Source organism: Puma concolor, chromosome A1, assembly GCF_028749965.1.
Source record: "Puma concolor isolate L17-30 chromosome A1, mPumCon1.1.hap2, whole genome shotgun sequence".
In the NCBI taxonomy this organism is placed as follows: Eukaryota; Metazoa; Chordata; class Mammalia; order Carnivora; family Felidae; genus Puma; species Puma concolor.
This window is the reverse complement of record NC_141667.1, coordinates 206,115,463-206,131,488: the sequence shown is the minus strand read 5'-3', so window position 1 is coordinate 206,131,488 and position 16,026 is coordinate 206,115,463. Positions and strand designations below refer to the sequence as shown.

Here is a 16,026-nt window from a genome sequence, read left to right as displayed (position 1 = left end):
AGAGAGCTCTGTCGACCACTGCAAGGATTTGGGAGTTTTCTCTGAGGTGGGAAGCCATTATAGGGTTACTGGTAGAGTGAATACTATCTGACTTACAGCACTGGCTACTGTGTTAAAAATAGACTGGTTGAAAATAAATTAAGATAGGTATTATTTCTTAGTATCAAATCTTTCACACATTTTACATGCCTGTTATACTCAACACAAGCAAACATTGTACCTTTTGCCATCAAGCGAATAAAGGGGGAAGATGAAGACAAATCACGGTTGAAAATTCAAACTTTGTGAGAAACTTACCAGAGGGAGCAACTAAGTGAAAGAGCTTATTATTCTGATCATGCTGTGTTTTCATTAGTTCTAATAAATTAAGGAATTGCAAAGTTATTTAATATAGCTGACATTCTACTAATTTCAAGGGAAAAGGGTAACAAAAGCTCATAAGAGAATCCGTTTAGAGCTCAATTCCACTTACCCACCCACTCTACAGAGAATACAATTGGTAATGTGTGAGTGATTTTTCCCCTTAATGGCAGGATTTGCTATTACTATTTTTATGTCGATTTGAACTAAATGAACTCAATCCCTTGATTAAATGAGAGAGTTATTTTATCATGGCAAATGCGTACATACTTCTGGCATTTTAACATCGTCTTAGTTTATGATATAGGCACTATATGTTTAATATTATGATGTATTAGGGATTATTCCATTTTCCTTCATACGAGAGCAAGGTTTGGAGGCAAAGTTTTTTCTTTCTTTCCACAGACACATAGTCTCATGACCACTAGCTTCTTTCCAAAGGTCCCTGATGAATCATATTCTACAAATGCCAAATAGCCCTCTCACCCTGGCTCATGCTTAGTTTTTGAAACCAACTGCAATAGTGTCATATTATAATATCACCTGGTACAATTCCCTAGACGGGGGATTACGATTTTCCTCAGAGAGGTGATAGCTGCAAAAACAAACAAATTTTGCTGATGGTGATCCCTCTCTAGGGACAAGATTGAGAAAACACACTACAGTTTGCATATTTTGCCTCTCCCTTTGCTGCCTCCTGCGCTGCATTTCTAATTCACTCCTCAGGTGAGCTCCTCCAGAGCCACAGCTTTAAATATCACGGTGCCCAAATTTATACCTCCAACCTTGAACTGCCAGCTTACATCCCAACTGCATACCTCATGTGTCCCCTCGGATGTCCACAGACACGTTAGGTGTGTCCTACACAGTGTGCTCCTCTCGCAAGCCTTTTCCTCATCTCCGTGAATGGGCAGGGCAGGAATTTTTGAGTCAGCCGGATTTCACTCTTATCCCAAATCCAGCCCATCAGAAATCCTACTTTCCCTACTTTCCAACAGAATCTGACCTCTGACAGCACCATCAAGCCTGCAAGCCAGCACCATTTCTCACCTTAATAACTAGCTCATCAGATGCCTGAATAATAGTCTGAAAGCATCAGTCTGATCACTTCACCTACTTAAAACTCTCTGATGGCTTTCTTATGATAAAGTCCATGGGCCTCACGCCATGGCTCCACGGCCCCAGTGGTGTAACTTCATCCCCTACCACTCCTTCATACTCGCTCTGCCACAGCCACTCGCCTCCGCCATGCCAAAGTCACTTGTCCCCCAAAGCCTTGGAGCTTTTGGTTTCCTCTGTCTATAACATGCTTTGCCCAAGACGGCCACACAGCTAACTTCAGTCACTTAAGCTCTGGCTAAATATTATCTCTTCAGAGAGATCTTCCCTAGCCTTGTTATCTCTCTCTCTCTCTCTCACACACACATACGCACACAACACACACACACACACACACACACACACACACACACACACACACTTGCACCTCACCCTAACACACACACACACACACTAGGCCCTCACCCTAACACTTCCTGAGGAGTATTTATTATTATTTGATACTAGGCTATGTTTTTGTTTATGTGTATATTGTTACTGTCCTCAGATGAAATGTAAGGCCAACAAGGAATAAGAGACACGTTCAATGCAATGAACTCAGGGCCTAGAGCGATTTTCAGTGCATAATAGGTGTTCGATAAATATGTGTCAAATAAATGAACAAATGATTGGATAATTTTTGAACCCCAGGAGACAAGGTCTTAAAATAAAAAGATCAGACGGTGGTGCAGTTACCAATATAATCTCAAGGTCTCAATTCTCCCATAAAGTATCTGGCAATCTAAGCCCCCATAGCATCAAAAGGCCAAGACCTACACTAATGAAAAAATTGCTACCCGGAGCCATTTCGTAAGAATCTAACGCGAGCTCAAATCAATATTAGAATGGTTCTTAAATATACTCAATCCATTGGCAGTGAAGCCATGTAAAGTTCAACCGTAAGAAAACCTCTAAGTTTCTGTATATTTCAGTATATTTGGTTAAATCGATACATCTGTTACACATTATTTTGTACTACCTGTTAAACTTGTAAAGAGAAGATGTAAATGGCCTTTTAAAGGTTTTGTCAATGTCTAAGTCCACTGTGTCATGTGCAGGAAGAACTACAAAAAAAATTCTGTGAGGAAAAAGATCTTCAGAGAAAATACTATACTAGAGTGGACAAGGTAAAACTACCTTCCAGCTGACAACTGATTGTAACTACTCAAACCAACAAAATTTATGTCTAATTAAAACTTCAAATGGCATTGTGACTATTTTGGCTTACAGTGCTGAAGGTGATGGAAGAGAAAAACCAGAACGTGAGAAAAATGATGGAAGTACCAAACGTCTGCAGGATTTTCGCTGCAAATCAATGAGAATTGAAAGCAAGCTAAATTAATAAGCCCTGAACTAGGTGAAAGAAAAACCATCTGTGCTGGCGAGCCTATATTAAGTCCTGGATCCTGGTAAGAGCATGTCAAGAAGGTTGCAAAGCAGAGTGACAAGAATAACTGAACAGCTGAATGCTTAGGATCTTAGGAGAAGCAGACCTCTAAGATTTAAATAGCTATGAATCTGGTTATAATCATTTATTACTCTAAACAAATGTCCTCCCTGGGTAGTGAAAGATTTGCAGATAAGTTTGCCAAAGTGCTGTCTAAAGCATCATGAAATTTGAGAGGACTTGGACTCCAGGACAGGCACCAAAAGCAGACGACAAAATAGAACTCTGTCTTCCAGGAGGAGAGACTGGCAAGATTTCTCTCATTGACAGACGAGATTGAAGATGAATTATCAAAGAGAAAAGGAAGAAGTAATTACCAGAAACCAAAATGAAAAAGAAATTGTATCATACTAACTTCATGTCTTTTATTAAGTTGTAAAGTGATAAGTCTGTGAAACAGGACTCACCTTGTATCAGGACATTTGCAAAGCACTTGAAATAATCAACACCTAAAAAATGAAAGACAGCCCTGGAGATGTTTCCTCTGGAAAAGCAATAGCTCAGCAGAGGTACTTTTTCAGGTTCCTTACCTATCTTGGTCACTCCTTTCCTAAAGGTGTTTCAATAAGCCGTGATTCTTTTGTAATCTTTTTTTTTTTTGGGGGGGGGGGGTGACAGAGAAAGAATCCCAAGCAGGCTCCACACTGACAGGCCCATGCAAGACTCAATCTCACCAACTGTGAGATCATTACCTGAGAGGAAATCAAGAGTCAGGTACTTACTCGAATGAGCCATCCAGGTGCCCCTCAATAAGCCATGATTCATATCGAATCACAATTTCCTCAACACCTTTTATAAAAGAAAACCACTAAGTACCCTAAGAAATACTGTACAGGGTACCCTGAATATTCAATGAACTTAAAAATAAAAGGACCTTCTGAGTTAAAAAAGCATCAGGGAAAATATCCAGTGTGATATCAGAACAGTCATGTGTTGTGACAGGTGAACAAGTTAAGTGGCAGAATTACACAGGGTGGTTAAGTTCTACATTTTTAAAAAAAGAGTGAATTCAGATTTTATGCTCAAAAGTTACTTGGTTTGCTTTTAAATTAACCCATTCTCACCAGAGAGGTCATTATCTAGAGATTCATTTTAACAAAAATTAAAATAATTATCTTAAAAATACTTCACATTTTCATTTTAAAAAGTGTTTTATGTCTCCTGAGGCAAGGCAAACAAAAGCAAAGATAAACAAATGAGACTAGCTCAAACTAAAAAGCTTTTTCAAAGCAAAGGAAACCATCAAGAAAACTAAAAGGCAAACCTATGGAGAGAACAGATTTGCAAATGACAGTATCCAAAATACATAAAGAACTTATAAAACTCAACACCCAAAAATGAATAATCAAATTAAAAAAAATGGGCAGAAGTCACAAACAGACATTTTCCCAAAGAAGACATATGGATGGCCAACAGACACATGGGAAGATGCTCAACACTGCTCATCGTCAGGGAAATAAAAATCAAAACTACAGTGAGATATCACCTCACACCTATCAGAATGGCTAAAATCAACAACACAAGAAACAACAGGTGTTGCTGAGGATCTGGGGAAGGGGAAACCTCTTACACTGCTGGTGGGACTGCTAACTGCTGCAGCCACTCTGGAAACCAGTATGAAGGCTCCTCAAAAAGTTAAAAATAGAACTATGATGCAGCAATTGTACTAGTAGGTATTTACACCAAAATACAAAAATACTAATTCAAAGGCATACATGGACCCTGATGTTTACAGCAACATTATCTACAATAGCCAAATTATGGAAACAGCTGAAGTATCCATCAACTGATGAATGGATAAAGAAGAGGTGGTGTGTATTCCACACAATGGAATATTACTCAGCTATAAAAAGGAATGAAATCTTGCCATTTGAAACGACCTGGATAGAACTAGAGAGAGTTTTGCTAAGCAAAAGAAGTCAGAGAAAGACAAATTCCATATGATCTCACTCATACGTGGAATTTAAGAAACAAAACAAGCAAAGGGAAAAATAAAGAGAGCGATCTCTGTTAGAGAAATAATAAATGAAAGGATGATTATTTATTAATTAAATGAAGCCAAGAAACAGACCCTTAACTATAGAGAACAAATTGATGGTTACTAGAGGGAAGGTGGGTAGGGGGATGGGAGAAATAGGTGAAGGTGATAAAGGAGTTCATTTGTTGTGATGAGCACCAGATGTTGTATGGAAGTGTTGAATCACTACATTGTACACCTTAAGTTAACATTATACTACATGTTAACAGGAATTTAAATAAAAACTTTTTTAAAAAGTGATTTTAAAAGACATTTATTTATTTCAGGGCAATAAAATGTTTGTATAATACCATAATGATGGACACACCCCTCCATACATTTGTCCAAATCCAGAAACTGTGCAACACCAAGAATGCACTGTAAACTACGGAATTTGGGTGATAATGTGTCAGTGCACGTTCATTAACCTGAAATGTACCACTCAGGGGCTGGGGGAGATGTTGATAATGGGGAAGGGCATAAATGTGGTAGGGGGAATGTATATGAGTAATCTTTGTACCTCCCTCCCAATGTCGCTGTGAACCTAAAACTGCTCTAAAACAATAAAATATATATATAGTTTTAAATTCCTCAAACTTTGTGCATGCTTTATTGTTCTTAACCATATATTTTACCTTTCTTTTTATCTCTTCTTTATTTCACATATTCATTTAGCCAATATCATGTGGTCACCATGTGTATCATGTATCATGTGTTGCATCATGTTGTATTACGGTAACAAAAGAGGAAGGATACTGAATTTTGTAGGGTATGTATTCCAGAGAAGTCTCTCTCAAAGTAGAAAGAAAGGGAAAAGGAAGCATTATCAACTGGCCTCAGTATGGTGCCTTCAGAGCACAGCTGTGGAGGAAAGATGAAGCCTAGGGGAAAAGGAAGACTAGAGGAGGAGAGGGTGGCAGGTGTTGCTTCATTAAAGACCTAAGCCTGGGCACATGGGAAGGAGGGAATTATAGAAAAATCTGAGGAAACATTTGGGTGTGATGGGTACGCTCATCATCTTGATTATGGTGATGGTTTCATGAGTGTATTTATATGTCAAAATGAGTCAAATTCTACAAATTTTGAATATGTACATTTTATTATATGTCAATTTTTTTTTAAAGGCCTAATGCTACTCTAAGAATTCTGGGCATCCATGTAAAAGCTATGGGGAACAAATGAAGGACTTTAGGGAGGCAGTGAAGGATAGTCAGTGGCATTTCACACTCATTTTACATACTCACAAGATGTTCCCTACAATCAAGCTAAATCTGTAGTCCTATTATAAGCAAAGAATCACGCTCTTATTATATACAAAGGACCAAGCTTGTCCGTATACACAGAATACATTCCTATCCTTAAGCGAGTAACATGGGTCTTCCTTAACTCACTTTTAAAACCAAACTGGGGCTCCTGGGTGGCTCAGTCAGTTAAGCGTCTGACTTCAGCTCAGGTCATGATCTCCAGGTCTGTGAGTTCAAGCCCCACATTGGGCTCTGTGCTGACAGCTCGGAGTCTGGAGCTTGCTTCAGGTTAGGTCTTTCCCTCTCTCTCTCTCTCTCTCTCTCCCCCACTCGCATGCTGTTTCTCTCTCTCTCTCTCAAAAATAAACACACATTAAAAAAATTTTTAAACCAAACTTCAAAAATGCAAAAAAAATCCAGCAGATATCATAAGTAAAAGCAAATAGATAAGTGAGAAGCATTAAGAAAAACTGCAAATAGCGGCGTCTGGGTGGCTTAATGGGTTAAGCCTCCCCTTCAGTTCAGGTCATGATCTAGAGGTTTGTGAGTTCAAGCCCCTCTGCAGAGCTGTGCTAACAGCTCAGAGCCTAGAGCCTGGAGCCTGCTTCGGATTCTGTGTCTCCCTCTCTCTGCCCCTCCTCTGCGTGTGCTCTCTCTCTCTCTCTCTCTCTCTCCCTCTTTCTGTCTCAAAAACAAACATTAAAAAAACGTTTTTAAAAGAAAAACTGCAAATATTTACAAAGGAGTATCATATAGATTACATAAGGAGCTCCTACAAACTAGAAGGAAAAAAAAGATAAGAGGCAAACAAAGGATAGTAATAGGCAATTCGGAGAAGAAATAAAAGTAATACATAATAACTGTTTCAATTTCATCTCATAACCAAGAAATATAAAGTAAAAAATATACAAAAACAAATGAAAAAGGATAATATTACATATTGGTGATTGTACAAGAAAAAAAACCCATACATACATTGTTCATAAAAATATACACTGACACTCCTCTTAGAAAGATAGTTTGGCAATAAATATCAAGATTAAAAATATCTTTTACCTAGCATTTGAAATTCTGGGACTCTTTTCCAAAAGTAGTATTAATAACAAAACTAACCTTTATATAAAGAGTTTATTATTACAAGATGATTTACACAAATTCACTATTTTTAAATACTCAGGACAACACAATGGAGGTAGGCACTATCACTGTCCCTCTGACTGGCAGACTAATGACCCCCCAAGTATAACCAAGTACCAATCCCCAACGCTTTTGAATAGATTATTTTACATGGCAAAGGGACTTTGCAGACTTGACTAAGAATCTTTAAATGAGATTATCCTGGATTATCCAAGTAGGCCCAATATAATCACAGGGCCCTTATAAACAGAGAGGAGAGGGTCAGTGAAGATGTGATGACAAGAGCCACAATGACAAGGGACCATGAGCCAAGGAATGTGAGCAGCCTCTAGAAGTTTGGAGAAAGGAAACAAATCCGCTGCCTTCATAAGGAATGGAGCCCTGATAACCCATGTTGGACTTCTGACTTCCAGAATTAAAACATAATCAACTTCTGTTGTTTGAAGCCACTAAGGTTATGGTAATTTATTATAGCAGCAATAGGAAAAATCCCATTTCATAAATGAGGACATTGAGATACAGAAAAATAAACGACTATCTAAGAACACACAGCTAATAAGGTTGGCCTAGGATTTAAACCCAGAGTCCCTATTCACAATGTCTATAAAACACTGCCTTCAAATACATAAAGATGTAAGCAGAGTTACTCTTTCAAGAACCCTGGGGACATACAATTTAATGAATAATGACACAATATTTCTGAATAGTATATTCAAATATGTACACAAGGATGTATACAAAATTATTATTTTAAAACCCTCCAACCAACCATATTTTTTTAAGGAAATAGTTAAAAAGAAAAAGTCATTGTTAGAGACCATGAAATACCACATAAGAATCTAAAACCGGTACATCATGAGAATAAAGATCTCCAAAACATATTTTTTATAATGAAAAAGTTTCAGAGTAGTTTTATTCTAAATGTTCATATGAACACGCACACATTTGTGAGTACAAAGAAACAGGATTGGAAATCCAACAAAATGTTAAAAATAATTTTGTATTCTGTGTGGAATGCAGTGAGTTAGTGAGATACAAGGAACTTCCACATTGTATTCACCATTTTTATATGTTATTTGAATGTTTTACAACAAGAATATTAGGGTATAATTTAAAACAAGGCATTTTTAATGCAGGGAAATATGCATAAACTTCCTACAACATTTTTTTTTTTTTTGATTAAAAAAAAAAAAAATGGAGGTCTCTACTGCAAAAAGTTTAAAAGCCCTGCCCTACAGTGACACCAAATGGTGGCAGTTCAAAATACAGTACACAAACACAACATTTGTTCAATTCAACCTTCCTATGAAAGATTTGATCCCTTTGAAGAACAGGCAGCTTAACGGAATTAAATAATATGGAGACATATACTCGAAAACCTAGATTTTTTAATCAAAGAAAGTCTGCACTAAGTTTCAAATGCAAATTTTTAGGCATTTTTCCAAACTTCAACTAAGCCTCTGATCCCATTGAATATTCACATATCTTATTTCTCACACAGTTAAACCATGATAATGTGAGAACAGAGATTTTACCTAATGGTTTACTGATCAAAGAAACTGCAAATATTTAAAAAAAAAAAATGTCATGCAACTAAAATCAAGTTCTACTCAATGGGAACCAACTTTTGGTAAATAGGCCATATTTTGGGAGGGGGGGTGAGGTGGCGTTAGGGCTAAAGAGGGAAGGAAGGAATCCAAGAAAAGAGACAGGCAATTGGTTTAATGAGTGAGAGTTTCTAGGAGATATATTTTCACTTCTTAACTTATTGACAGACAATTAAGTTGAATAAAGCATGAGGAAAGGGCACACCAAATAAAAACCACTTTCTCAGCAACAATAAGAGTTTTATCCTGAACCGTCCTGGGAAAAGAATATTTCAAATTAGGCACATCAGTCAGTACTCCGTGTCCTCTGCCCAGAACCTAAACCAACAAATAGAATCAGCATGCCAACTGTCTCATTCATTTCAAGTTATACAAAAAGACACAGATATAGACTACCTCCCAGAGAACTCCTTTAAAACACCATTTGACTAGAATCTTCAGTCTCTCAGCATTAAATGACAACTTTTTCAGATTTGGGGTGGGATATTACTTTTCATACACCAAAATCTGTCGGAAAACATAAGACATGGTAGTATACTATAATCAGCTACAAAAAACAAATCAGTTCTACCATTAAACTATTAGGACCTGAATTCACAGCACCGGAGATCAATTCCAAAAGGTACCAGCCCACCAAATGCCACCACTGTTATGATCACAACTAGACTACAGTGCACAGACAAGGCCAGCTCTTGAACACCTAAGAACTGTCCTGCTCAAACTGGCCAATGTCCAAGTCATAAGGATTGCAAAGAAAACTAGTTCGGGAAGATTCTGAATTATTAAAATAATAGATGAGTGACTAAACCCTTAGTAGCAGCATAAAAGGACCTGTATCTAGTATTTATTCATTAAAAAACTTTTTTTTTTTTAAGGAATCGAGATAGTGTCTGCATTAAAAATTTTTGCTTCCAATTTCAAGGGAGAAATAAAGTGCATATGAAACACTATATTATAGGAAACCTGGAGGGAATACAAACATGGTTTAGTGACTGAAAGAAAGCTTCAAGGACATACAATTTCATGAATATTGACACAGTATTTCTCAATAGTCTATTTGTATACCACACACTATATAGGACATAGAGTCCTGAAAAGTTGTATCCAAGTAATACATGACAAAAGTAAAAGATATTTCTAATCTATGTGTTATATCTTATATATTCTAATTGGTCTTTAATTGACACTGGTTACCAGGCATTTTGGATGTGTTACTTTTGTACATTCCCTTTCTACCAAAGAGAAAATAATGTAAGCAAATTCCAATGTCCTGGTGGGGCGGATTTTTGCTTATTGTTTTACCTAATTCTTGAGTGGAATTAAAGTTGATTATATAATGCAAACAACTATGGAGATTTTATAGTGTCAAATTCCTATGTTTGTTGAAATGGAACACACCTTTCTGAGAATTCTAAAATTCACATGAATTACATTAATAAATTTATATAATTGGATAAAAAAAAGTTAAACTGACAAGTAATGTAACTGTAGAGTTTCAAGTGATTTTGTTAAATTGAAAACAATGTAGAGATCAACCGTTACAGAACCTGAAGATGATACAGAGCTGAAAGTAAGCCTATCTTTGGTGAAAACAAATGAAAAGGCAAGAATTGGCCCTATTTGGGGGTACAAAGGTTACCCTAATCTATGACTACCCTTGTTTTTGATATGGTGATGATTTTTAGGTGGAAATGATTACTACTTTAAATCTAAGTTTAGTCAGTAAGTAAATGCTCTTCTATGAAATCAAAGTCATGTAGGAATCTGCAGTTCAGTTTACTTGGAGTTAATAGCCCATCTTCACTACAAACATGTTTATTACTTATAAAATAAAACAGTATAATGAGAATCATAGAAATAAACATAATTATAATCAGTTTCCTGAAACTACCAAACTATCATATTACTTATGTAATCTTGATAAATTGAAAACAAATCGCTATTTAAACAACTAGCAAACAATATTGAGCTTTTAATCCAGAAAGAACTAAAATCTGCAGGCATTCCACACTGTTATACAATTTTTGTCCATCATGTTTTTTGGTAATTCTGCAGTATTGTTTGGAACTTTAAGCAGGTTTCTCCCCCTTTGGGCAGGGGGGAAGCATCTAAGAAGTAAAGGGAGACATATTAGGAATGGTAAAAAGCTGAAAGAAGGTAAAGTTGAAGAACATTACAATTTGATGATGCACACACACAGACACACACTACATACTATATTATTGTTTTTTTCCTGTCAACTTTCTCCTTTCTTCACTAAAGCAATTATGTTTTAAAACATTAGTACCACACAAACTAGAATGTACAACAATGGGTTCAAGAACATTCACAATCAACATATAATAAAACACTGTTCATAATGTGTCTAGCAGATGTTGTTCAATACCTTTACTCTTTCAACATTAAATTCCATTTTCAGTCAGGTATGATGACCTGGCATGGAATGTGTAGATTCAAGGTCAAGTTTGAGTTGACATGTCCTAAAATGGAAGTGGTCTATCTCTGTCTTAAAATAAAAACTATAACCTCTGGCACTAATATCTGGAAATATAATTGCTATATTTAAATTTCTGGCCCCTACGAGAATACTGCTTGTAAATCATGGCTCTTTGATGTGAACTCCATATTTTCAAAGGCGGACATAACCTGCCTATTTTAAAATAACTGCAAGTTTGAGCTCATTCTTCTGTGAAAATCACTAAAATGTGAGAAGAGTTTTACATTTTTCCTGTGATGATATGCAATGTAAAAAGTTACTTGCTACATAGACATTTTCATATAAGCTTATATGTGTTTCAGATTTAATGTGAATAGGAAATATTTTTATATTATAATTTTACATTATATAATTTTCTTCAAGTCAAAAAAGTTGGGCCAAAAAAAAAAAAGCCCCCAAATTCTGCATAGTCTGTGGTTAAAAATGTAATGCAAATTCTCCCTTACTCACTTATACCCAATGGAAGACACTGCAGGTAGAGCATCAAATATGGAGCAAAAGAAAGACAAAATGATCAGGTAATAGAATATAAAGCAAACAAGGAAATACAGAAAAGAGAAAAAGAAGAAAATGGTACCCTAGAGAACTGGGTTTAAAAAAAAAAGTTGTGTTTTTTTTTTTTTTGTAAAGAAAATAAGTTAAAAGTTTTATAATAAAAATTGTAAACTATGTATAGGAAAAACCCTGCCTTTTTCTTCCCCTTATGTGTTCTAAGCAGAGTTTTTTGAACTCAGGAAGGTAGTGCGGGGAGGGCTGAAGACAATAGGTTTATGAAGAAATGGCAGCAGTTTAAGCAGTTTAAGAGCAAATGCCAACAACATGCAAAATATGGTATGCAGTCACAGTCCTTTAGTTAGCCAACCCACATCTTCATAATTATATCAAACACAAATTCCATCATGTCCCTGGAGGTTGGTAATAGAACTTCAGATGAAAGGGAAAAAAAAATAATCTTACATACAAAGAATCAAAACACTACAGTATCATCATGATGACTGAATGTAACCAACCTCAAAATGATTATGTAATGATAGGAGAAAAGAACAGGAGAAAGCAAGCTCGATAAAAATCTTAATTTTAAGTTGGCAACACAGCTAATATATAGCACTGGCAAGAATTTTCACCTCTGCAGACCCCCAACTTCTATAAATAAAATAGGAGACTGGAACAAGATGATTATCAAGGTGTCTCAAAGATTTTTTTTAAAGGTATTCCTTTTTCACCCTTATCACCAAGGAGGAGACTGTACTTCTAATTTCAGAGTCTAACATGGGAGATGAAAGGAAGTGAGTGATTACAATAAGAAACTGATGCTGTTTTTGCAATATGTTGGCTTACGATGCTCCAGCATTAACCATAAATACTCTCGTCAGTCGTAGGAGTGCAGTTTTCATCTTACATTTTGACATGAAGTTGACAATAACGACAACAAGAAATCAGGTTTATACTTTTTAAAAACTCCTTGGACTTCATTTGTGGCTACAGTTTCAATATACATATTTGAAATCAAAATAATTTCCCATAAATATCCTTAGGTTAAAAAAAAAAAAAAAAAGAAAAAAAAAAAGCAAGATGGGCTTCAAAGCTTTATGGGACAATCCTGATGTGAAAAGGCCTGACATTTTCTTTCCTGCATTGCCTGGTATAAAGATGCCTGCACAGGAGAGTTAACGCCAAAAGACAGTACTTACCACAACAGCAAACTGCTCGGGTTCACATAAGTTGTTATAGTCACTCTTGAACTGAGACAGTGAACTTAACTGTTCTTGATCTGGAAGATGCTTTATTAGGTTCTAAAAATTAAAAACATAAGAAAATATTTTCACTAAATGTGCTTCCTGCACTCTAGATAAATCCATTAATAAACTATTGGAAAGAAACCACTAAAAAAGTCACTCTTCAGTTTTATTTCTAGGTAACCTCCCTTATACTCAGCTTTACGCTACATTCTCTGCATCTTGAAAGCAGTCAATTTTCCTCTTTACTCTCTAGAGTTATATATTCAAATCAAGCACTACTGAATGTTTATTTGATTAGCTATATAACTGAGAAAGAAAAACTCCACCTATACCAAAGGAACAGCTTTCTCACCTGGGTAAATGTGATCAATTACATTTCAGATTGAGGGAATTAAATGTCAGATATTCAAGCAAAGCCAAACATATTTTAACACTTCATCCAGGGTGATAAAAGAAATTATCATATTATTACTAAAAGGCAAGAGAAAGAAATGAAATCCAGAGAACTTTAATGAAAGTGCTTGCAAGATTTAATCAACATGATTACAGTTTTAATAACAAAAATGAAAGTATCTCTAAAACGAAGACAAAGTAACTTTTCTGATGTGGAAGAAAACTTGAAAAGGTACTAAAGACATGGAATGATATACTTTGCAAATGAAAAGCTTCTGAAGAGATCGTTTAGGAATTTAAGTGCCTGTTGCCTTTGGTCTGGATCACCTCCCATCCAGAAACCACAGGCTTGCTTGGTTATTCTGGTTCCTCTGTCCATGAACAGTCTTTCCCAGGCCACACACTTAAGGTCAGGCAAACACTCCCAATGAAGACCAAATAAACAAATTTTCTTCCCTGTTATAATGATTATACAGTCTTGTGGACAAAGTCTATATAGATCTTCCGTATCAAAATGTAATTGATTTTAACAGTGTCATTACAAATTAGTGTCCTGATATTAAAATTAAGAAAAAGAGTGGTTGGTGTTCACAATCCCAAATTTTAGCATCAGTATATTGTCTTCAAGCCCAAAGTCAATACAAGTTATAATTCAGCCTACATCATGCTCTATATATTTATGGGGAAAACGCCCCCAAAGGTGTCATTAGTTAAAGACATTGTTAGAGAATGTTATTTATCAAAGTAATTAGATCAAAGAAGAAGTTTTGGACTCACTGTGTACCTTTGGACAAAAACTTGGTTGACTGGCCGAAAACAAACAAAAAAAGTGGCAATTTAAGATCATCCCTAACAAAAGTATTTACTATTAATACTACCAACTGAATAAAAACAATGCAAGTAGAGGATTTTTCCATATAAATAGAAATTTCTCTTATTAAAATTGCCTGAAGCCAAAAGACCTGGTTATTTGTGTTTCTTTTAACCATTCTAGCTAACAGCTGGATTGAGTTATTTATAATCAGGCTTCTGAATTTCTTCAGTATCCTTGTAGATGACCATCAAATCCCCTTAAATATTATGAGTTAATATATAATCTTTTATCATGTATTTATTAATTTTTCATTTCATTATTCTTGCTTTGTAGAGTAATGAAACTATAATTATTTCTAAGATACAGGCCCAAACTTCCTGTGTCTCTCTCTTTACCAAAGTTACCAACCTTCCATAAATCCTAAGGTCCTTTCAGACTAAACCAACTCTTCACAGTTGCCCACATACCCACAGCTTTTCCCTCAGTGCTCAGAGTATTACTAGTGCCAGAATAACTGACCTTTGCTACATATTAGTCACAGAGCCCTATTGCCTTTTCTACATCCATACTGTATTCAGTCCTGAAGTACCCTCACCTCCACACACACACACACACACACACACACGTACCCTCACCTCCACACATGCACAGCACTCCCTTAACCCATCATCTAATCTATACCAAAAAAAAAAAAAAAAAGAGTTGATACAGCCATGTGTACCTTGTATTATAATTTTATACACACACACACACACACATACATCATTTCACTTGTCAAACTAAATATCCCAGAAAGGTAAAATCGATGTTTAATTGAACCGACCACAATGCCCTGCACATGGTGGGGGGGGGGGGGGGGGGGTTATAATAAATAGATGCTAAATGAACTAATTAATAAAAGACAAATGAAGGCAAACGGGGAGAGAATAAGTTAGAAGGATGACATCAAAAATGACATACTACTGACATCTGGTTATATATGAATGAGTAACTAGATATGCCAAAACAAAATCGTGACTGTGAACATAGCTTACCAAAATGATGATTATTATAAAGTAAGGTTTTCCCTGTGCCCTGTGAAAAATAGGCAGTTCTTCACTTTACAATTAGGAACATATTTTTTTATTTAATTTAAGAGGGCACCTGGGTGGCTCAGTCAGTTAAGCATCCAGCTTTTGATTTCAGCTCAGGTCATGATCTCATTTTTCATGAGTTCGAGCCCCATGTGGGAGGTTGGAGATCCTGCTTGGGATTCTCTCTCCCCCTATCTCTCTGCCCCTCCCCACTTGCACTCTCCCTCCCTCTCTCTCTCAAAATGAATAAATAAACTGAAATAAATAAAATTAACTTGAGACTTCAAATAGCACGGAATTCTTATTTTTTAATCAGCATATAAATGTCCAAACTAAATTTTTCGATTTTAAATTCCTGAGATGGGTTTTACATGTAGTAGGTGTGGCAGGCAGAACGATGACCTGAACCACACCACCCAAGATGTCCACACCTAATCCCCAAAACTTGTAAATAGGGGAAATTTCCCTAGATTATCAGAACTGCAGAATGTAACCACAAAGGTCCTTAAAAGTGGAAGAGAGAGACAGAACATGGAGCGAGAGGGAGATGTGACCATGGAAAAAAGAAGAGAGTCAATATCCTTTGAAAGTTGAAGAGAA

At 36.1% G+C, this 16,026-nt stretch overlaps 1 protein-coding gene across 6 annotated transcripts in view; it reads right to left on the bottom strand.

Annotated features, from left to right (window-relative positions):
- Positions 1-16,026, bottom strand: part of DIAPH3 (diaphanous related formin 3) — a 508,403-nt gene that overhangs the window by 260,641 nt on the left and 231,736 nt on the right. For all 6 annotated transcript variants that reach the window (XM_086710920.1, XM_025923546.2, XM_086710913.1 and 3 more), the window contains one exon: positions 13,099-13,200. In XM_086710920.1, the coding sequence (XP_086567046.1) occupies positions 13,099-13,200 (102 nt within the window). The remainder of the gene's footprint in view (positions 1-13,098; positions 13,201-16,026) is intronic.